Genomic DNA, 24,843 nt, shown 5'->3' with positions numbered 1-24,843 from the left:
AAATTTTTCCATGAAGCGATTTTGGAGACATGGAGGTGCAAGGTTTTTCGGTTTCTCCAAGATGGCGCCTGTACCGCGTAACATATGATGTCATAATTATCATTAAGAATTCTACAGGAGGAGGCACTCCTATGATGGAAATTTCTGGGCAATCGGACCAACGGTTGCAGAGAAAAGCATACTTACGTTCAGTGCGGACAAGCAGACAGACAGACAAACGGACTCAAATGCAAAACCCTCTCCTCTGGCGAGGGTAAAAATAAAAAAATAAAAAAAACCAAGAAAAACAATTAAGATGTTAATCTCAACAGACACCAGGACGTGCAGTTCTCCAGAAACCATTCGTATTGTGGAATTTGTTACAGAAACAGGAAATCCAGGATTGAGAAATTGCAAAGCTGGTCGTCCATCGAGCAAAAACACACCTGTTTGCTCACTCCGACATTCCATACTCTTCCAACCTCGTGTGAAATGCACAATCAATAAATTGGTTTTACTTGCCTTTTGCATTTACAAAAAAATTACAAAATATATTCCAAATAAATTTGTTCAGAAAAATAACTTGGTGTCGAGGATTATTCCCAGCGGATATGCATTCTTCCCTCTTGGCAATGTTTGGAGAGCAAGAGAGGGTTTTCGGTTTTTTCCGTTTTTGATGCTCATCCAATCCTATTGATCCCAACAAGTGCATTCAAATATAAAATTTTAAATTATATCCTGTTAGTCCATTTTGATTGCCTTGGCTGGCAGGAATAGACCGAGAGGTGAGCCCTAGACAGGCTTGACAGGCCTAGGCCTAGGCCTTAGACACTCGCCTTTGAGCTGTCCTGTCTGAGTTATAATCTCGACCCAGCTATAAACCGTCATCCCGGTGTTTCACAAGCAGGGTAACCCATCATTGGGTGCACCGTCCATCACATGGATGTTTTTCCGGAGGGGCCCATCTGCCAGCACTGGTTATTGGTGTACGTTAAATATCCCACGGGGTGTTTTGCAAAGAAGTGTGTTGTCGCAAATCCCAGCCACCTTCAGTTGAACGTCACATCTGGCTGGGTTGTTCCAGAAACCATTGGCCAGAACTGTTCCCTCTGGCTTCTCCACAAGGTGAGAATAATTGGGGCCATTGAAGAAGAAGAAGAAGAAGAGGAAGAGGAAGAAGAAGGAGCTTATTTTGATTGCCAAAGGAACTTTAACTTAATAAAATTAATGCACACAGTAGAAGCAGTCAATACTGCAAAAGGAAATGTCATGAAGGGTTTTTGACATCAGGATTTTTTCCGCAACATTTCGGTCACACTAACGTGAGTTAATGGGGGAGGAATGAATCAAACGCAGATGTAGCACTTGGATGATTTTCCTGCAGGTAAGAAGTCACAAATCTCAGTAATGTGAACGGAGATTTACCGGTTGGACGGTGTTTCGATGTATGCGCTATGAGCCGTGGCACAGCGAATTCTCCCCAGATAATCTTTACTGCAATATCGTCTTACAGTCAGGAGAAAACGACGATGACGACAACATCATGACATTAACAACAACAACAACAACAACAACAACAACTAGAACACCAGTCGGTAAAGAGCATACCTCCGCCAAGCTGAACAGTTTACCGTTTGTATCCCACTGATAGGCCGGATCTGGATTCAGATCTTCACCAAAATTGAATCGATTCGTCCTTGGCACACACCCAACCTGTCCACCAAGTTTCGGCCGAATCTGTCCACAACTTTGTGAAATATCATGCTATATATAAATGTTGGGCCTATATCTCTCAATGGTGAAGAATCACTTAAAAACATAACGGATCAGGATCCGGATCTTCACCAAAATCTAAACGATTTCTCCTTGTCACACACACAACGTGACCACCAAATTTCGTCCGAATCCATCCACAACCTTTTGAGATATCCTGTAGACAAACAGACACACAGACAGTTGTGAAAACATAACCTCCGTCCACCTTCGTCAGCATAGGTAACACGTATTTCCAGCCAATATGGCACTTTGAGATTGTTGCCGAGACAGAATGCCGAGTTTGTTTATGGATGCTTCTCACCATGTCAACCAGTGACACATAAAGGAAGCAGCCGGCTGTGAAAGCGAAGATCCAGTGAGAGATGGTCTCCGACTGCTGCCCGAGTACAACGCCAAGGGTCATCCCCAGGTAGCCGAGAGTAGCAGATAGCAGGTTATAGACGATGGCACGTTTAAACGTCATTCCCAACTTTAGCAGCACAGCAAAGTCTCCTGAAAATCAGTGCAGGGGGGGGGGGGGGGGGGGGCGGGGGCAGTACACAACAGCCTTTGTTAATTTCCTATTGTACGCAATGCATTACAGGAAGAATATTGTTTAAATGGTCCAAACACACAAACAGTAGAGTTGAAGGACACAAAAGAGGGACCCTTGGAAGAAGAATGGACATGGGGAAGAATGAAATCAATGGGAGGGGGCACGGGGTGCAGGGAAAACAACAGGTCGACGAGGAAGGGGAAAATATGGATGCGACAGGAATGAATCCACTTTAGTTTTAGTTTTGTAAAATTTTTCTTTAATCATGAGTTCAATTGTGTGACGGCCATTGGTCATCCATCTATTACACATCCCTCTCATGATGAGCATAATATAAAAATGGTGGCATTTTGAATCCTGTAAGTCAATGCTAGAGGAAATTTTTTTGTCCGTTTCCGGTTACAAGCCAGAAAAATATGGCCGATCGGTTGGACATTTTTAAAGTCTTAAATTCCCTGGAGATCTTTTTCTCACTAAGGTATTACAGGTGTAAAACAGCCACTAATATTTTACATTCAGGTGATGCTGTTTGCTAGTTAGGAATTTGACACCATGTCGGGGCTCTAAAAAACATTCACACCTGCAGTGGCAATGTCCCATACTTTTATAGAGAGAATTTGCTCACTCCTGTGACACGGACATGGGGATGAATTTATTTTATCGTCTAAAATCCCATTTTTATGATTCTGGGACATTGGGAACCCTTTAAAATAAGGCACGGATAGACAGACAGACACACTCGGCTCTTTTTCCAATGTAGATGTAACGCAGTTGATATATGACTCTGTGGCGGAGTGTCCGCACCGAGTCTCGGAAGTCGGTGCTTCAAGCCCTGGCCGAGTCCTACCAAAGACTTACATGATGCTCAGCATTTAAAAGGATAGAGCATGGACAAACAAAGTTGGGAAGGTAATGACAAACCACCCAGTATGACCCTTGCCAAGAAAATGATTCTGCAGCACCCATGCTCTGTAACGAGTGTGGTGCATCAAATCCAATAAAATCGTGGTTAATAGCCCGTATATCCCTGCAGAGTTTGAGCGATGGCACGATGAGTTTGTTTTTCTGTTCTGAAGCATTTTTTTAAATGTCAAATGCCGACACATTTTATGCCTCTGCCCCCGAAGGTGGCCGGACGCATTATATTTTCGGGTTGTCCGTCCGTCCGTCCATACGTACGTCCGCTTTTGTGTTTTTTTGTATTTTTTTTGTATACAACATCGAGGCTCATGTAAGAGCTAACATTAATCACAAAAAAAACTCCCAAAAAAAAAACCGACCCACAAAACATACAATAAAGGGAGCGGGTTTCAACAGGGTGAAGCCGAGCTAGGTGTGAGGCAGGAGCACCAGCCCAGAGGGGGGAACAGTATTCCATTGAGCTGTGGATGAAAGTATGTGGTGAGGTGAGGAGCTCAGGTGTGCCGAGGAAGGACTTCGCACGACTGAGGATGCCCAGTCGGCGACTGGCTTTGGTCTTTTCGCTTTGATCTATTCCAGTCGGTCTTTTCGGAGAGACATAGTAATAGTGTGAGATTTGTCAGGATTGAAAGACATGTTCCACTTGTTTGACCAGTCTGTGATTTTGTCCAGGTCTGCAGAGAGTGAGGAGGCTGCAGACTGCCAATCTGAGGGATGAGGAATGGAGCGGCAGAGAGTGGAGTCATCAGCAAATAAATAGAGAGGATTTTCTAGAGAGTCGGAGAGATCATTGATGAAGACCAGAAAAAGCACAAGGCCCAGAACACTAACTTGGGGAACTCCAGCCTGAACAGGAAGGGGAGATGAGAGAAATCATTCAGGGCCACACGTTGACTACGACCAGAGAGGAAGTCCACAATTTCCAGCCATGCGTGGAGATTTCCAAGGATATTGGTAAGCAGAGTGGGGTGCCAGACCGTATCGAAGGCACGTGATATGTCAAGGGAGACAGCTCTGATTTCCAGTTTGGCATTGAGGACCTCCATCCATTGTTGAGACAGCAGAAGCAGCATGTCCAGAGTAGAGTGACCTGGTCTGAAACCAAATTGATGATCAAAGATCAAGCCATTGGAGAAGAGGAAGGATTTGATATCCGAAGCAATTATGGATTCCATGACTTTGCTGATAATTGGGAGCAGGCTGATTGGTCTGTAGTTGCAAGGATCTGTTTTTGCACCTTTTTTGTGTAAAGCGGTAATGTTTGCTGATTTCCAAGCTGATGGCAAATGACCTTGAGCAAAAGAGAGGGTGAAAAGAACAGAGAGAGAGGGTGAGATAGAGTGGCAGAACAGAATTTTAGGACCCGTGGGCTGATGCCGTCTGGTCCAGTTGCAGAATCAGAGTCGAGGATTGACGGAAACTTCTCCACCTTGTCAGGAGAGAAAAACACAGAGTCCTGGAGCAGCTGGGTTCGACTGGGTACGGTGGGCACAGAGAGAGATGGGTTTGGGACACAAGATTTTGAGGCAAACACAGACTTGAGGCATTCGGATTTTTCACGTGCAGAGTCAGCTGTGTAGCCATTTGGGGTAAGGGAGGGGATGGAGGGGGAACAAACACCAGAAAGAGATTTGACCAAACACCACCAGGATTTGGAGGAAGGAGACAGGTTTGAGAGCTCTGTACGGGTTAAATCTCGTTTTTCTCAGCAACCACATGTCCAATTGAGACGAAACGTTTAGGGCAGGAGTGACACCCATGCAGAATGTTTTTATGATAATTGTGACGTCATAGGTCACGTGTTATGGCAGCCATCTTGGATTGAACGCAAAGCCATATTGGTATTTCCATTTTATTTTGAGGCAGAAAAATAATCCTCAATTTAGTTGGGAATTTAACTGAACCTTCTCATACGAACAACTGTTCTGCTGCTGTCACATTGACAACGCTATTCATGCAAATGTAAGCATCATGTAACACAGATGCATAAACATCTACCCACAATCATTTCTACTCTTGCAGTTTATAGTTGCCCATAGACAGTACATTCACCTGTTACCCTTTATCATCTCACTCTTACCTGAGCAATTATCTCACTATTCCAAAAAACAACGAAAAAAAATAGTTGAAAAATTATTAAATTAGTTGAAATTTATTTATTTGTACATTCATTTTGATTATAATATATATATTATACTGTATATAAAAGGAGCCATGTGTACATCCGTGTGTGTGAGTTCCACCCCTTGGTTGGACAGTTCACCTAACTCCACCCACAATTTCTATATTTTACTCCTTAGAGGTCAATTAGGTCCCTTAGGTCAATAATGACCCTTTCAAACACTTTCTCTGAAGCAGAGCTTTATGCAGGCTTGCGTAACCTCCACAGTAAAATTATATTTCCTTTTATTTGCGACTATTTTCTTTCTAAATTGTGGCGGGTTTCTGTGAAGTCATTGATATGGGAAATAGGGGAACCGAAAGCGTTGCTTATTCCATATTTTCAACGTGAGAATGCCCGTTTGCCTTTATGAGTGGGAGGAGGGTGAGAGTAAAGATGGGACAGCTTTAGTAGGGGGAGGTTGAGGCTTTGGGGTTGGGGTGGGGGGAGAGCAAAGAATGGACAGAGTTGGGAGGGATAGCGGGAGGTTGAGGCCTTTTTGATGAGTTGTCATAATCGCATGTGTAAGTTTACTCACAGTAAAAATGTGTGTGTGTGTGTGTGTGTGTGTGTGAGTGACTGTAGGTGGGTGACACAATCACCCTACAGCTAATGGACTGCTCTTTTAGATTTTAGAATACCCTTAATATTTTGCTACTAATGTTACTGAATATTTAAAGAACTAATCATTTTAAATATTAAATTCGATACCGAAAAAACCCCCAAATTTTGTAGCACTCTATTTCATTCTTACCTACTTACAGTTTCATTAAAAAAAGTACATTTATTCTATTTTAAAATAATTATAGTAACATTTTAAATATATTACCTCTGACATTAAAATAAAATCTACAATACAGTATAATATTTTTAACACGTCACATCCAGCTTATTAAACATTAATTATCTCCAACCTTTTCACATAGCATTAGTTTATAAGATCATATAAATATTCTATAACTTCCTCCCAAATGTCTATAACATTTTCCCTGCCAGGTGCTTGTGCACCTCATTATGAATTGGCATCTCCGGGTTAAATTGAACGCATCTTGTAACCTTTTTGCATCAATGAGACATTTTCTGCATGTTATAACTTTTGGATGTGAGAATGGAGAACTGAGCTTGCACACAATGGCATGCCCATTGCAAAATGCTCATATTATCTTGGGACTTTGCATATAAAGAGCAGCGAGCTTGCTGAATACCTGGCGAGTTTGAGTCAAAGGTGAACAAGGTAGACTTGTGAATTTCTTACCTAGCTCATGGGGTATTTCATGGCACAGAACAGCAATGGATGTGCTAATCCCTCCAGCCAGGTTTGTACTCATTGCAGCACCTGCAACAAAATGACATGAAGATGATACTTTATACCTACATACTCAGGTACAAAAACTTTTGTTGTAGAATTTTTGCAATAATATTATTATGGTATTAAAGCGCGGCGTTACGCGCGCTGCTTGCGAGCAAGGAGGAAGCGGACAAGCGGTAACTTATAAGCGTCTTTATTTCAGGAGCTCACTAACACTGGCGCGCTCCAGGCTGCGCGCCCGGTGTATATCATGAGGCCACGCCTACCCCTGGGGCGTGGCCACCGCCCACTTGGTGCGCGGAATGATGTCACCACGCCAGTGGGCTTTTGTGTCCGCCACACGCGCCCCCCCAGAATTCCCGCGCACCTGGAGGGCCAGTTTGCGGGGCAGATAAATGACCCGGCCGAAGCGCCCCCTGGCGATCGGCGGCGTCCGGGGTGCAGGGATGCCAGGTGGGATGCCCCTGGCTGCCCCTGGGATGGGTGCAGGACCGGGGGGCGGCGTGGCGGCGGGGCTGGGCGGTGCCGGGGGTACACCCGCAGGAGGGCGGCCCCGACGTGGGGGTCGGGCCACTGGCGGTGGATGGTCCACGTCGAGGTGGGCCGGCTTGAGGCGGTCTACCGAAACGCGGTCAGGAGTACCGCCGATGTCCAGGGTGAAGTGCTTCGCCCCGGTCTCCAGCACGCGGAAAGGCCTGTCGTACGGGGGCCGCAGTGGTGTCCGGTGGGCATCGTGGCGGACAAAGACGTACTCCGCCGTGCGAAGCTCCGGGGCGACGTGCGTCGGTGGGTGCCCGTGGCATGCCGTTGGCACCGGGGCGAACCTCTGGGCGGTCTCTTGCAGAGCGGAGCGCTGCTGTGCCGCAGACCATGGTGCCGTGGAGTCGGGGAGGAACTCGCCCGGCACCCGCAGCGGTTGCCCAAAGACCAACTCCGCCGCGGATGCATGCAGGTCCTCCTTGGGTGCCGTCCGGAGGCCCAGCAGGACCCAGGGGAGCCTGTCGACCCAGCCGCCGTCGCGGAGGGTAGCCCGGAGCGCGGCCTTCAATGAGCGGTGAAATCGCTCACACAGGCCGTTAGCCTGGGGGTGGTAGGCCGTGGTTCGGTGCAGCCGGACCCCGAGCCCCTGCGCGACCGCCCCCCAGAACTCCGAGGTGAACTGGGGGCCGCGGTCGGACGAGATGTCTGAGGGGGCGCTGAACCGGGCGACCCAGGTGGCGATGAAAGCCTGCGTGACATCGGCCGCCGTTGTCGACGCCAAGGGCACGGCCTCCGGCCACCGGGTGGTGCGGTCCACCATGGTGAGGACGTAGGTGAAACCCCGCGAGGGGGGCAGAGGTCCCACCAGGTCCACGTGGACGTGGTCAAACCGGCGTTCCGGCACCGTGAACGGGGCCAACGGGGCCTGGGTGTGCCGGTGCACCTTGGCGCGCTGGCACGCGAGGCACGTCCTGGCCCAGCCGCGGACGGCCTTCCGGAGGCCATGCCAGACGAACTTGTCGGCGATCAGCCTTTGGGAGGCCCTCGCGCCCGGGTGGGACAGGCCGTGGATGGCGTCAAACACCTGGTGCTGCCAGCCCGCGGGCACGATGGGGCGAGGACGCCTGAGGGAGACGTCGCACAAGAGGGCCGCGCCCGCGCCGTCGAACGGCACCTCGGTGACGCGGAGGCCCATGACGGCGGTCCGCAAGGCCTGGACGTCGGGGTCAGTGGCCTGGTCCGCTGCCATCCGGGCATAGTCGATGCCGAGGTGGACTGCGTGGGCGACGGCCCGGGAAAGGCAATCCGCCACCGGGTTGTCCTTCCCCGCGACATGCTGGATGTCCGTCGTGTACTCGGACACGGCCGAGAGGTGACGCTGCTGCCGGGCCTACCACGGCTCGGTGACCTTGCCCATCGCGAAGATCAGCGGCTTGTGGTCGACGAAGGCAGTGAACGCACGGTCCTCGAGCAGATGGCGGAAGTGCCTGACCGCCAAGTGAAGCCCGAGCAACTCGCGGTCGAAGGTACTGTAACGGTGTTCGGGCGGGCGAAGCTGCCGGCTAAAGAACGCCAGCGGTTGCCAAGCTCCACGCACCCATTGCTCGTGCACCGCGCCCACCGCGTAGTCCGAGGCATCGGTGGTGAGGGCGATCGGTGCATCGGGCGCCGGGTGTGCGAGCATGGTGGCGTTAGCCAAGGCGAGCTTCGCGCCCGTGAACGCCGTGCCCATCTGCTCGGTCCAGGTAACGTCGCCTTTGCCCGGCTTACCTCGGAGAGCTTCGTGCAGGGGGCGCAGGAGCTGGGCGATACGGGGCAGGAACCGATGGTAAAAGTTCACCATGCCCAGGAACTCCTGCAGCCCTCTGATCGTGCGGGGGCGCGGAAACCCCTTCACCGCCTCCACCTTGGCCGGCAGGGGGACGGCTCCGTGCCTGGTGACATGGTGCCCCAGAAAATCGATTATGGCGGCGCCGAACCGGCACTTTGCGGGGTTCACAATCAGGCCATGCTGGCCCAGGCGTTCGAAGAGCGTGCGGAGGTGGCATAGGTGCTCTTCGCGGGACGCGCTGGCGACGAGGATATCGTCCAGGTAGACGTAGACAAAATCCAAGTCGCGCAGGACGCTGTCCATCAGTCGCTGGAACGCCTGAGCCGCATTCTTCAGACCGAAGGGCATGCGCAGGAACTCGAAGAGTCCAAATGGCGTGATGACCGCCATCTTCGGGACGTCCTCGGCCTGACGGGGACCTGATGGTAGCCGCGTATGAGGTCCACCTTCAAGAAGAAGGACCTGCCCGCCAAACGGGCGGAAAAGTCCTGAATGTGGGGGACGGGGTAGCGGTCGGGAGTCGTGGCGTCATTGAGACGGCGATAGTCCCCGCACGGTCGCCATCCCCCGCCGGGCTTCGGCACGATGTGCAGCGGCGACGCCCAAGTGCTCTCTGAGCGCCGAACGATGCCGAGTCGCTCCAGGGTAGCGAACTCCGCTTTTGCCACCGCCAGCTTCGTCGGCTCCAGGCGGCGTGCCCGGGCGTAGACCGGTGGCCCGACGGTGGGGATGTGATGGGCCACCCCGTGCTTGACGGCCCCCGCCGAGAAGGTGGGCCGCGTGAGGGCCGGGAAGCCGGCGAGGAGGCGGGTGAATGCGTCCGCTGCCGGAAGCGTACAGACCAACGTGGCCGGAACCGAACCGTTCGGCAAGCCGCTTGGCAAGCCGCTCGTTGAGCTGGGCAATGCACAAGCGAGTGAGCTGAACGTCTCGGCCTGGACAAGACGTCTGCGCTTGACGTCGACCAGGAGCCCATTAGCGCACAGGAAGTCCGCGCCAAGCAGTGCCATGGGCACGTCGGCGGTGACGAACGTCCATCGGAAAACCTGCCCTCCGAACCGCAGAGAGGGGCAGCGTTTTCCGTACGTACGGATGGGCGTCCCGTTCGCGGCAAGCAGCGCGGGGCCCCCACCCGCGGCGTGCTTGTCTGACGTGCCGGCGGGAACGACACTCACCTGCGCTCCCGTGTCGCACAGGTAACGGCGCCCGGAGAAGGTGTCCGTTATGAACAGCAGGCTGCTCGAACGGCCGGCGCTCATCGCCACTATTGAGCGCCGGCCCGGGCGTTTCCCGACCTGTTGAAGGAGCATGGCGGATGACACTGCCGAGCTTCGTGGCCGAACTTGGCGTGGAACCAGCACCAGGTGGTGGAGCTGGAGGAGCGCGGCTGGCTCCGCCAGGCCGGTGGAGTTGGCGGGTTTCCCCGCGGTGGCGGTTTTCGCCGCGGCGGTGGGCGGGGCGTGGCGGCGGTCACGAGGTGCGTATCAGCATGCTGCGTATGCTGTATAAGCTGATGCTGTGGAACAGCAGCATCAGCAGCATCAGCAGCATCAGCAGCATCAGCCTCGAGGGCCGTGACGGCTACGCCGACTCTCGCCCGCGTGTCCGAAGCGGCGAAGTACCTGCCCGCCTCGGCTGCCAATGCTCGGGGTTCCGTTAGCCCGGTCCCGGCCAACGCGAGGCGAACCTGCGCTGGAAGTTGGCGATGGAAAAGCGCCCGGAATAGAGAACCGGGGGCTTCGTCGCCCAACAGTGACAGCATATGGTCCATTCGGACCGACGGGCGCGTGTCACCGAGCTCGGGGAGATCCAGGAGGCGGTCGGCCCGTGCGTCGTCCGTGAGGCCGAACATGGCTAGGAGTAGCCGCTTGAGTGCCTCGTACTTGTGGCCGTCCGGTGGGTGGCGAAGGACGGACACAACTCGAGCGGCCGTGCCGGGCCCGAGGGAGGCGACGACGTGGCAATAGCGCGTGTCATCGCCGGTGAGGCGCCGAAGCTGAAATTGGGCTTCGGCCTGGACGAACCAGACTTCGGCCTGAGCCTCCCAAAATTCGGGAAGTTTGATGAAGTTGGCCATGGCAATGGCGTCGCGTGTGGAAGGATCGCTCCGGCAGATCCAACGTCGAGGGGGTCACCAGTAAAGCGCGGCGTTACGCGCGCTGCTTGCGAGCAAGGAGGAAGCGGACAAGCGGTAACTTATAAGCGTCTTTATTTCAGGAGCTCACTGTAACACTGGCGCGCTCCAGGCTGCACGCCCGGTGTATATCATGAGGCCACGCCTACCCCTCGGGCGTGGCCACCGCCCACTTGGTGCGCGGAATGATGTCACCACGCCAGTGGGCTTTTGTGTCCGCCACAGTATCAAAATTGATTTTGATAAACAGATTCAACTTTGATCGAAGCTTTTCATGCGGAAGTCAACTTCCTTGAACTGTACATTAAGTGGAGAGTATGATCTAAAGTCTAAACATTGAAAATATTAAATGTGATTGACAGAACAGGAAGTATCCTATATTGGAATTTCGTTTGGTATGTTTGCTGTTCCATCTGAGCAAATCGCTCACCTTAAAAATGCAATATTTTTTTCTACAGGTGTTGAGGTTTCTGGTGAATGCATGTGACTTGTCGGAGTCAGAGATTAGGTGGAGACGAGAGAAGGCAGAATGAGGAAGCCCCGAAGAGAGATGGTGAAAGATTGGACGTACAACAATATCACTGCAGTAAGTAAAAAAAAACTGTTCCTCGGATGCAACCTTCTCTCACAAGAAGCCATTGAGAACTTTAAACTCCAATGCCTCAAGGTGGACAAGATAAAAAGTAACAGTACCATAATAGTCCATATGAGGCAATGATATTCCATTGCAATTGGGATGAAGGCCTTGTGCACCATTAGAACATGAGGATGGCTGAAAGTGGGTTTGGCTGCGCAAGGAATTCTGAAGTGGTGGCCAGCTTTGAGATATGATGTCCAAGACAATATGTAGATGATTGTGAGACACCAGGAGCTCAAAAGAGTGTACCTCTCCCAAACGTTGGCCATACAAATATATTGGAAGATTATCCAGTTGGTCCTTATGGAGGAATAAAGTGAGTGTGTATGACTTTCTAGCATTGAAAGATGTGCTCTAGGTAGATATACCAGGTACTTATTTTCCCTGGATTTCCAGAAAGTTTGGATTTACCAGATTCGGTGGTGTCGTGGATAGAGCGTCTGCTCCTGCTCTAGGCAGCTGGCGGTTCAAATTCCGACCGAATCATACCAAATACTTAAAAAATGGTACATGTTGCTTCCTTGCTTCACGTTCAGCATTTATAAGGATAGAGCATGGACAATCCTCATTGGTATCCATGGGGAGGAAGAAATTCCTCCTTAGGAAATTCCCCACTGAGTGTGGTGAGAAAGGATGTGATGTTGTTGGTACACAGAGTGTCCCTGGAAATGGCTGCACTTCCCCAAGGTCAGTGGTTGTGTTTGTCTCGTCTAATAGTCCTGTGTTGTGTCTGATGTGTTCGTCTGTGTGTGTGTTTGTGTGTGTGTCAACTCCTCTACACTCCCTCGATCCTATAAAAAAGTAATGCTGCTCTAGCCTGCCTCATTGAGTGATAAGGAACAATCTTGCTCAGGGTGGAGAAATCTGCAAAATGATACAATGGGTTTTCTAGTGACAAAGTGGTGAACAACAACAAGACTGGTCCCAGAACACGACACGACAGGACACAACAGAACTTTGAAAGATGCCATCCTCGAGTTGTAGAGGAGGGGAAAGAATACGATCCAAAGAAACTCAGTATTTTCAAATGTGGCGATCTGATAGTTGATCCGTGATGGAATTCTGGATACCATTAGGTGACATTTTAGAAAGCAGCGTCGGGTATCAGCAATATTGAATGATCAAAAGATGTCCAGTGAGATGGACCTGACCTCTTCTTTGAGACTGAGGATGTTAATCCATTATTGCTACCACAGAAGTACCATGTCCAGGTGTTATGGAATTACCTGGGCAGACACGAGGCAGTTGATTTGGTATCAGAGTTGGACAAGAGAGTAATCTCGAGATCTGCTGTGATGAGCAATTCCATTACTTTGCCTCTTATTGGGATATGGCTAAGCAGTCTGGAGCTGAGAGAGAGAGAGAGTCCATCTTGATACGGTACTGCATACAGGATGTTGTGCATGAGAGGTGTTAGTGTGAAACCATGAATTTCTGAGAAACACGTCCCAGGCACTGCAAGCATGGTGTTGGCTTAGCAGTTATGGTGCCGGCTTGGGATCTTAGGATCCTGGGTTCGAATCCCGGTCGATCGCTGACTTAACGCCAGGGTGTTTGACTCAGCCTGTCATCCTTCCGAGGTCGGCAAATTGAGTACCAGTTCACTGGTAATTCCCTGTGTGTCGCAAGAGGCGACAACCAGGGTTGGCGGCAGGAAGGGCATCCGGCTGTAAAAGATTGCTTCAAAAAAGGGACCACGGTGCCTGAAAAAGGCCAACCCCTGCTCTCTGGGGGAAAATGGCCTCTAAAGGTGGTACTACTACTACTACGTCCCAGGCACTGTCCATGTCCAGAGATGAACAGAGAGTATATCTGTCTTTGAAGGAGATAGACTACCGGTCAGACCAACCTGCCCAAGTAAATTACCAGAAATGACAGTGCCTTATTGGTTCCCTGAAGATGGCCAGAGAGACAAACTTTCCAGGATACATGATATGACGAGCCAAGGGGAGTTGTGGATAAGCATGAATGGTTGGGGAGAAGGAGTCAGGGGGATGGAGAGGGGCGAGTCAGGCATGACACATTCTATCAGAGAAAAGGACGATGAGAGATATTAGAGAAACATGTGTTGGAAATCCAACAGAGTGGGTAAGGATTTTGATGTGTTACAAAAGGATGTGGTTGCAAAACTACCAAGCTAGCACACCTACTGTATGTTGGCTGAAAGTTGGCTAAGGTTGGAATGGGCGAAAGAGGGTTTCTGATGTTGTTGGTCTAACCTCAGTCAAAGTGATGTCTATTTACTAACTTTTGTCCAATGTCGGTAACGTGGCAGCCATGTAGCTTAAAATAGTTGGGGCAATGGCCAACGTTACATTGGGTCAACAGTCGTGTTGACCTTCGTCCAACAGCAGTCTCCGTCCGTGCTGTTGTTGATGTTTCCCCCTTCTCCTGTAGTTCCTTTTGTGACCTTGACTTGTAACTTGGCAAGAGACGTGTGACCGACGTGAATCTGCACACAACTTTGAGTGTCAAGCTAAGGTAGTCTTCAAGCAGCATGAGCAGTGGACGCATAAGATTGTGGATGTGGTCCATACCAATGGTGGTCTCTTCCTGAAACTTTTCCATGCAGGCCTCTCCAGCTTTCTGTTGGTCATCGTTGGTGGAATTCAAGGCCTTGAAAAGGGCAGCAATTATCTTTTCCCGCACCTTTGGCAGGTAGTTGCAAGAAGCTAGAGCAGGTAGTTGTTATGTTGCCTGTTCTATGTTTTATGTTTTAGCCCTTCTACGTGCCTTAACTCGGTATTCAAAGAAAAAAAACATCAAACTTCATTTCCTTTCAATATTAAACCTAATTCCAAGTTTTTGACACAAAATTTGCCTTGAGAACTAAAATTATGTGGTGCAGTGCTTATGTTTAGACTTGATTACCGATAGCAAGTCCGTCAGTGAAGTTGTGCAGGCCATCACCCAGGATAACCATCCACACTATATTGGTCAGACCCTGGGCTGCTCCCTCTGCTTCTGAAACAGGCTGATGCTGGTGGTGGTTATGTTCATTTGTTGCCAAATCTTCCTCTTCTTTCTTCAGTTGTACCTCTACATTGTTATCTGCAAGGCATGTTTTGGTGTTCCAAACTTCAATTTGGATTATAAGGTGCGATTAGAAAGGTGTGTCAACAAGTTCACAATAGTCCAAGAAATGGCAATGTTATTATATTTTTCAACATACAAGTACAGTATATGTAATTCGAGGATTATAAATAAATGTAATTATTTGCCACACACACACACACACACACACACACACACACACACACACACACACACACACACACACACACACACACACACACACACACACACACACACACACACACACACACACACACACACACATATACATCATACCAAAATGTGCAATTTGGTGTCTGTCCGTCTGTCTGTCTTTTTGACCGTGATAGATTCGGTCGTTACGTATCCAATCTCAACCAAACTTGACAGGAGGACGAAGGGTCACACGTTGGAGGTTGTAGAAACGTAATCCCCCCCTCCCCCTTTCCCCACATCCTCTCTCCAAGGGAGTTTTCCACCTTGGGCGAAATCCATGCTAAGGTGTATATCCATGTTAAGATAGCTAATTGTGGCATTTTTCCAAGGCCAATTCAAATAACAAAAGTAATAACAACAAGTCAGGAGACGACGATGGTTCACGAGTGAGCGGTATTCAATGACAAAGGACGGACTATAACCGAAACAGGCCCGGACAGGCCAGACCCGGATATGTCAAATGTTACTGACCTTGAAATGTGATAGAAAATAATGTATAATCAGTTATGAGGTTAGTTAGCTACACAATACCGAAAATTTGGTTCGGTTCTGACAACTTTGAAACTTTGACCTTTGTGACCTTCAAAGGTCAAAGGTCGAAGATTCTGAAATTTGTTGGAAACTTGTATTTCATGATGTATGTGATAATATAAGATCATGTACGACATTTCACACGATCAGGAAGCGAACAATGTAATAAAACCATCAAAAATCAACTTTTCTAAATTTCGTGACCTTGTGACCTTGAACTTGGGGCGAAAAATGAAAAATCGAGCTCCGTGGGGCTAGACACATGACATTGGCCTAACCAAATACCGAAACCCGTGTCAGATTCCACCAACTCCTTCGGAGAAGATGTAGCTTGAACTCGATTACCCCCTAAAAAGACATCTTTTTCGGGCGTGGCTCCGCCCATAATGGGCGCAATACGCCCACTCGAGACAGGACACAACTAGATCATTATATCAACTTCCCACCCAAGTTTCATCAAGATCGGATGATATCATCGGGTAGTTATGCTGTGGACAGACAGACAGACAGACAGACACACAGACAGACACACACCCATGACGAATATAGTGGTCACTCTGTTTGACAACTCGTGAACCAACACTCAAGATAATAGCATAATATTAATCTTATTACAACACAATATTAATGCTAATAATATCCCCCCTCCCCAAGGGGTTTTTCCTCCTTGGACAAACGCCGTGTTAACTTGTATCAATAGTTTATGGTGGCGTTTTGTGGGGCACCCCGAGCAGAGGTAGTAAAAAATGCAAAAAAAATTTAAACGAAAGTCTGAAGAAATCACCCATGCTGGGTATGTTGGAGGGACCCCCATCAGAAGTATAAAAAAGTTTCAAACCACAAACACGTATGACTACCTTTTTAAACAGTCACCACTGCTGTTTATAGTAGGGCTGGTAAGACGTTATTTTGGGCCAAATTGTGCACTTTGGATTAAAAGCATGAAAGTGGCACACTAATCCTTCATCCAATACTAAACAATTTTGGATATGGATACACTTCCGCAGTGACCTCTGTTCGTGGAGGCACCTATGTTGATCCCACATTCTCATCGGGCGGTGCGAGAAGGATTCTTAGTGCTACTGTATGAAGGAACAAGTGATGTCTCAAATTTAAATGAGCTGCGCAGCATCTATTTTCAAGGAAATTGAGGGCACTGGAGAGTATCCCGCCGACATAGGCTGCTCTTAGGCAACACATGTAGCGTGCCACAAATCAAGGAGGTCATGTCGGGGGCTAGGCTTTGGTGAAGGAGCCAAAACCTCCAAGAACGCTCGATTGGGGATGGGAGCAGAGAGGTGGGCAAGGGCAGACAACCTGTACACCCAAATGGACCACACCTGGTCAAGCTGTTAATGAATGCGATGAACTCATTTGCTGCGGTTGCAAGATACAGTTCAAGGGGCAGTGCAAGTGTACCAAAGCTAATCTCAGGTGCCTACATGTAAAAGTACACATGCATACTTTTCAAATGTCGTTTTTATGGACGAACCTCTTTTTCAGACAGACAAACAGACCAGACCAACAATATACTTGCGAATCTTCGATTTCGCAAGTAACGAACAGGGGTGAAAACATAACCTTCGCCACCGAACGAAGAATATTGTGGGGCAACTTAGCATAACAATTGTGCATTTTGTGAGTAAAGCACCAAATTTGGCACACTAGTAGACTATCATATTATGAAAAGATCGGGATATTGGGCCATCTCAGATTCAGAGATTTTATTTTTGCAAGATTTCGATTCGATTGGGATCGAAGAGAACACCTTCTTCGTCTTCTGTACAGTGAAGTTGCCAGCCCTGAATTCTCTGGCTACATCTGGGTGCTTCATTGGGAGTGCAACCGTGTCCCTCAGGTGAACAGGGACCCACCTGGCATAGTGTGTGTGGTCTAAGGCATGGAACCATGGGAGCAGTTCCGTCAGGGCATCAAGGTACGTCGTGAATGAAGCCTGCCGCAGAGAACGCACGTAGACCAGTACCAACATCTCTAGTTCCAGCACAGTTACCCAGTACTGAAAGTTGGGAATGTCTTCTCCTCTCTGGTGACACCAGTCTTCGAACTCAGGCAGGTCTTCTGCATCATCAGCATATGTCATACAGTGGCGTTCATACGCACGGTGTTGCAGGATGTGCAGTGCCGCTGCAGTGATTTGATGAGCTCTTCTTGTGCGGGTGACGTGGGCAGCTCGCAGGAAGGAGTCGGCCGTCCCTGGTGTTGCAATCTCAGCTTGCAAATCTGCAAAATCTGCAAATCTTGCAAAAATCAAATCTCTGAATCTGAGATGGCCCAATATCCAGATCTTTTCATAATATGATAGTCTACTAGTGTGCCAAATTTGGTGCTTTCCTCACAAAATGCACAATTGTTATGCTATATTTAGCTTAGCTGCCGGACAAATACAACCAAATCAGTGCTTGAATACATTAGACCGCCATGCACATTAGAATCACTGATGCTAAAACAGAAACTGTTATACTCTGGATACATCATGGTTGCAGAAAACGAAAGTTTAAATAAATCACCCATGCTGGGTATGTTTGAGGGAAGAAGAGGAAGAGCCTCTTATTCTTCTATCCTTGTATACTGCTGGATCGATGTGGTAATGGAAGCAACCAAACTGCCTCTGCCAGAGCTTTTGGAAGCAGCGCAGGACAGGGATGTTTGGAGAAATCTGATCATCAATGTCACCAGAATTCGGACACAGTTTGACGTAACTAGATGATTCGATAAATAACAAGATCTTGATCTTGATACGTTATAACAGCTTGTTAGGTCAAACTTCCCCAAATTTTTTTTTTTGCAATTTTTACTTAAATTGGTGTTAAAAAAATTAATAACGGAACTCTGGCTGATCAGAGGGGAGAGGTTATGATTACCTTTATTACCTTATAATTATTCATTTTATTATTATTATTATTTATTACCTTTATTACCTTATGATTATTTATTTTATTATTATTATTATTATTATTTATTACCTTTATTACCTTACTAGAAGAAGTACCCGGCATTGTCGGGCGGGGGAGGGGAGGGGAACGGGGGGAGGGGGAAGGGGAGGGGAGGGGAACGGGGAGGAGGGGAGGAGAGGGGGGAGGGGGAGGGGGAAGGGAGGGGAGGGAATGGGGTGGGAAGGGAAGGGGAGGGGAGGGGGAAGGGGAGGGGGCAGGGGAGGGGGGAGGGGAAGGGAAGGGGGAGGGGGAGGGGGGAAGAGGGAAGGGGGAGGGTTCGGGGGAAAGGGGAGGGAAGAGGGGGAAGGGGAGGGGGAGGGGCGAGGGGAGGGGGGGGAGATAGGGGGAAGGGGAGGACGGAGGGGGGAAGGGGACAACTGTTAAAATGCCATTTTGTGCGGCAATAAACTGCTCCAATCGGTTACGGAAGGGTTGTGGAAAGACGTTTCACAACTGTTTCAAAGACGTTTAATTCATATCGCACAAAATCGACATAAAACACGATCGCACAAAAGGTGAAAAAACGCAATCGCTTTTCGCTCTGAATTACGTGCAAACGCATGACGGAAATCACCATCGCCCAGCATCGAGTGCCAACCAAGATGGCGCCCGGTAGCTACATCTCCACCTGTGTGGTGTGAATGGCAATGGTCATTCTATATATTTTCAGTTCAGTGTTCTGGCAGCGAGGATGGAACATCACGTGAACGCTCTGAGCGAATCAGCGAGCTGCTCTGGCACCGGCTGAGATTCCGTGTATAATGTTCCTCGCTGAAATGCGCTGAGGTAAATATGAAAAAGAAATATGGATCTCGTCAAATATTTTTAGGTAGGCCATGTCCTTCCCAGGCTCAATGGCCATGTCTATGCCAAATATCAAGTACATGAGCCTCTCCGTTTAGGAGTCTATAGGTAACACAAACAAACTGTGTTTTATATATATTGTTGCGGATATGAGGACTGTATTTTTTTTGATTGTGTGTATTATTATTATTGCTTGAGTCTGCGCCTCCTGCCTCCGGAGCTGTGTAAAGGTCAAAGGGCGTCCCATAATTAGTCCATAAAGCATCCACACCACAGCTAATCATAGAATACCCCTGTTCGATAGCTTATATCTTATTATGTGTTTTAGGGTAAGGCTGTGTCTCCCATTAATTGAAATACTCCATTGCACCAGTGAAAGAAATAGATTCCCTTCATTCCCACTCCCAAAACTTCCATTCCCCCTTTTCGTCAATTGCCATTCGCATTGCCAACCAACAATTGCCGCCATTGGCCACGAGGCAGGGTTGGGGAAGAAAGGCGGGTCCCCACCTCGTCATAGAGGGGAGGAGTGAGTCAGCCCCACTCAACCAACCACGAACAAGGGGTTGGACTTGGAGAGGGTGTGGAGAGAAACATCGAGGAGGTTCGCGAAGGGGGAGGGGCGGGGCCTATATAACCCGCAGGCAGGGCGTTTCCCGAAGAGATGAGCTTTTACAGGGAGACGAGAGGGAGTCCAAGCCGTTGAGACGAGAGGGAGTCCAAGCCGTTGAGACGAGAGATGAGCTTTGACAGAGAGACGAGAGGGAGTCCAAGCAGTTGGGTCCAAGAGAGGCGCTTTGAGTTGAGTCCGAGAGAAGTCCAGAGTTGAACTGCAGCTCGAGCCACCAAAACTGCACTTACTGCAGCTCGAGCCACCGAAACTGCATTTACTGCAGCTCGAGCCACCGAAACTGCATTTACTGCAGCTGGAGCCACCGAAACTGCAGCCACAGCAGCGTGAGGCCTGGACGGCAGTTTGGAGCAGGGCCGCGAAGGCGCGGCGGCTGCCCAACGAGTCGATCGGCTGCAGGACCAGTTGGACCTCCCTATCCCGCCAGCCATCCATCTCCCGCCAGTCCTATCATCATTCCCCGCGTGAGTCTGTCCTTGTTTGTTCTGTCCCTGGGTTAATTAAGACTGTAGGTAAGCTAGCGTTGCACTGTGTATCTAATATCTGCTGTAAATAAACGTGATTGCTTTCTTCCTGCTTATATGTGTAAATAATAAATCCAATTACTCTTCTGTACGTCTTCTTCCTCTTTGTATTCGGTCGCTTTAGAGTTTTCCATATTGAGCAGCTGCGGTGCGATACGGCCAACGTTTGGGTGGAATCGGGTTCTAGTTAGGGGAATAACTGTTCGGTCGCGGTAATACCACCGCTCGGTAAAATAACATCCTTTAACCGCGTCCGTAACAATATAGATGGTTTATGGTTATGATTACCTTATGAGTTAGGCTTATATATCGGCACTCCCGCGTCGCGTTCAAAGGCAAATTCTATGTCGGAAATCAAAGCAATTGCATTTAATTATTTCATATTCCTTATGCAGAATGGAAATTAATATACAAAGGCTCCACAATCTTCTCGGGACTACACTGAGTGTAAGTACTCGTGTTACGATCCCGATTCTAATGTACCATCTCATGGTGCACTCCCAGGTTCACTTTTGCTTCAGCAGCTTTGAACATGGTTCTTCTTGATGTTTCAGCAAAGTCAAAATAACCCCATCTTGATCAGTGCCCCTAATTGTCCCTCATGTATGTGAGAGATATGTTAAAGTACATGTGGTTTAAAATAATTGTGAACACCTATTACCCACGCCAGAGGAGAGGGTATTGCGTTTGGATCTGTTTGTTTGTCTGCACAGAATGTAAGTATGCTTTTCTCTGCAACAGTTGTTCCAATTGCCAAGAAATTTTCACTATAGGAGCGCCTCCTCCTGTATAATTTTATAATGATAATTATGACGTCATAGGTCATGTGGTAAGGGTGTCATCTTGGAAAATCGAAAAAAGCTGCACCTCTATATCTCCAAAACCGCTCCATGGAAAAAATTGAAACATGGCTCATTGTCAAGTACTCCCCATGGAAAACAACATACATTCATGATGATGTCATTGATGCCTTAATTATGACGTCATACTTAGACAAGAACAACACTTGATCCGATCAGTTTGAAATTTCTTGAGTATGATATACACAAAAATTGTATTGGATAATTAAATTTATAACGTCATTAGTTACGTGGTTTGACAGCCATATTGGATTGAACATAAATCTACGTTGTCAAACCACACAAACACAGCAGCTAATAAACACCACAAAAAGACACCATACAAACACGTTCTGGCGAGGGTCTGCAATCACCGATTGCTCTTTCTTGTTTTTGTGCATGCCTTTGAGTCATCAAACCATTGATGTGAGGTTGAATAACACTTGGCATTTCTGACAGCACGCTGATCTATATATAATTTATAGAGGCAGATTAAATAAATAACATCACAATCAACGAAAATGATTGACTAAAACATCAGCAAAATGCACCGGTGCACATAGTATGCAAGTGATACTTTATTCAACCCTGAGCAATAATGCAGGAGTACATGTGCATTGGTCCAACCTGTTGGTGTATTCAGTTCCAGTTGTTCAGACACCTTTTGCAAGAATTGAGAGAGTTCCTTTCTTTTCTGCTTTCTCTGCACCATCAAAAGACAAAACAAGTTAATTAGAGAAAAACAAATTGAGAGAAGGAAGCAGGAAAGGGGAAAATGGGACATTACAGCCATTTGTGGGGGATAAAAAGAAAAAGGTTGGAGGTAGGATTAAGGGACAGGTGGAAGGATGTACAGAACGCTAGCTGAAGTTGCCCAGGTATATTCAATGAAATATGTATTTAAATATTTCCTGCATGATAAATTGGGGAATGTTGGTATTACATTCGGAGGGATTAAACAGTTTATGTTATTAGCGTGCATACATATGACCTCATCACATGATCTTCACAATACACATTACTCGATCACTCCTGGGAAAAAAACCCAGGCAGTGTATAAGCAACATACTTGCTCGAGGCCTGAAGACGGAGGTGTTATAATTATAGACCTGTGTCGAGCAATCGTTTTAATAAGAGGCACACGTGTAAACACTATAATAACAAGTGAATCCTCTTGGATTGCGCTGAGGTTCGGGCATGGAATTTCGAGCCTCGATCATGGTTCGAGCCTCGATCTTGTATACAAAAATAATAATAATAATAATAAGAACCTTGGGCCGAATCTCGCGCTTCACCAGTGCGCGTGCACGAATTTACGTCACGTCGGCAGCGAGAAGGGGTTCCCCAACACGAACCAATCAGGAACTGCCACGTCACACTTATATGATCTCAGAATTCCTGTGACAGGAATTCGCGTTACACTGGCTGGAAGTCATTCGCTAGAGGCGCTTCCTCAGCGCTAATTAAATGTGTTGTTGACAACAAATTACTGCAACCTCAACATACGATCTTCACAATAAGTATTACTCGATCACTCTCGGGAAAATCCCAGGCAGGAGAAGAGAATACTCACTCGAGGCCTGAACACGGAAGTGTTACAATAAACCTGTATAGAGCAATCTTTTTAATCACAGGTGCATGTGAAACACTGTAATAATTAAATTTGTGTTGTTGACACCAAAATATGACAACCTCAACTTACGATTTTCACAATACATATTACTCGATTGTTCCCGGGAAAAACCCAGGCAGTGTACAAGCAACATACTCTGTCAAGATCTTTTCTACCACCATTAATTCACCCCAGATCTACTTTTTTGAAATTCTGACTTCTTTCCTGGAAGTCCTAGCAGTGTCCATGTGTTTTATACCTGTCCATGAGCGAGAGAGAAAGAGAAAGAGAAAGAGAAAGAGAAAGAGAAAGAGAAAGAGAAAAGGGAAAGGGCCAGTCCATGGGGACCAATCAGCACTCTGGCTGTGACCGCTCCTCTGACGAATCCGGGCAGCAGGAAAGAATGGGGAAGATTTGGCCCCAGACTTGTGTTGGCAGGTACAACCACCGCGAAGAGGGTTACACTTGCTTGTCTAAAATGATGGTTTAGCTGCAGCACACTTTGTGCTGTCTTGTCTGGATTTGATCGTCGAGCCCTGTCGGACTTGTTTTTCGCAGGCATGGTGTTACATCAAAAAGTGTGCCATCCCTCAGATAGACATTAAGCTGGGTGTCCTCTGCTATCTGGTGGAAGCTAAAGATCATACAGACTTTCACCAGGGTTAAACGATTGTCATCACCACCCTGACTCAATTACAAATTCCTGCCATAATATTCAGGCGAACAACATAAGTGGCACAGTTGCAATTTTGATTATAATTTAAGAGATGTTTCAAGGCATACATTTGGGCTTGTTCCAGGGGTGTTTCACCCCTCTCCTATGCAATCTATATTGGGGGTAATTCCCATATTGTAATGCATATGCAATTTCTGGGGGATGCGGGAGGAAGGGGTGGGGGGGGGGGGGGGGCGGAGAGGCTAAATTTAGATAATGAATTTTAGAAAATGAAGGAACGGAGAAGGAAGGAAATAAAGTAGAGTATCAGGAAGCTTGGTGTGCGTGTGGAAAAAAAGGGAGATGGGATTGGGAAAAAGTAATGGCAAACGGAAGATGGAGAAAAGGTATGAATAGCAGGATGAAGGAGGGCTTCTGGCAAAAAATATACATTTTGTGCATGTAATATGCACAGCAGGACATTTGCTAATGAGCTATCTGAAATAGAAATAATTCAAGGAATGCATTCAGTTCACGCAGTGAGTGAAACAAATTTTCTGTAGAGAAGCCTGTGCAGCCTATTTAAGATCAGCACATCATGCAAATTCCTTTAACAGATTTTCATTAGCAAGAAAGACTCCGATCTGTTCTGGACGACACCCGATGTTCAATATCGCTCTTGACGAGTTCATTACCTCTGCCACCGAAGGTAGACGAGGTTATGTTTTCTCCCCTGTCTGTCTATTAATTATGATTATGACGAAAATTGACAATTTTCATCATATGTCGGTCTGTCTTGTTTTTTTTTTGCTCGTCTGTGAGCACGATAACTCGCAAACGCTTTCAGCGATCTTCGTCAAACTTGACCAGAGAATTCCGAATGACAAAAGTGAGGCTGTCAATGTTTTTTTTGACTATATAGGTCAAAGGGCAAGCTCAAGGTCAAAGGTCAAGGTTCTCTCGTTTGTTTGCCCGGGCGATATCTCAGCCATACTTTAAGCTCGGAAGCTGAAATTCTGGCACAATAGTGAACACGTGCTTTGGCAGAAAGGGTATTTCTTATTTTTGATTCATCCATTAATTGATTAATTACTTAATTATTATCGATTTATTAAGTAATTATTTATTTCTTTTCTCATCTGGGCAACATTTCAGACACCTTTTGTGGTAGAAGCTGATATTTGGAAACGACAGTGACCAATCAATTTGGCTGTAAAGGGTATTTCTGAATTATTGATTAATCAATTAATCGATGACATT

At 47.7% G+C, this 24,843-nt stretch overlaps 1 protein-coding gene across 3 annotated transcripts in view; it reads right to left on the bottom strand.

Moving 5' to 3' along the window:
* Window positions 1-24,843, bottom strand: part of LOC137434005 (zinc transporter ZIP5-like) — an 88,217-nt gene that overhangs the window by 17,766 nt on the left and 45,608 nt on the right. For all 3 annotated transcript variants that reach the window (XM_068126586.2, XM_068126587.2, XM_068126588.2), the window contains exons 6-9: window positions 21,944-22,019; window positions 14,635-14,814; window positions 6,628-6,708; window positions 2,057-2,247 (exon numbers count right to left, since the gene is read on the bottom strand). In XM_068126586.2, the coding sequence (XP_067982687.2) occupies window positions 2,057-2,247; window positions 6,628-6,708; window positions 14,635-14,814; window positions 21,944-22,019 (528 nt within the window). The remainder of the gene's footprint in view (window positions 1-2,056; window positions 2,248-6,627; window positions 6,709-14,634; window positions 14,815-21,943; window positions 22,020-24,843) is intronic.

This window comes from Myxine glutinosa, chromosome 10 (assembly GCF_964187855.1).
Source record: "Myxine glutinosa chromosome 10, kmMyxGlut1.1, whole genome shotgun sequence".
Lineage (NCBI taxonomy): Eukaryota > Metazoa > Chordata > Myxini > Myxiniformes > Myxinidae > Myxine > Myxine glutinosa.
Note: the sequence above shows the minus strand (reverse complement) of the source record. Positions and strands in the feature narration are given on the sequence as shown.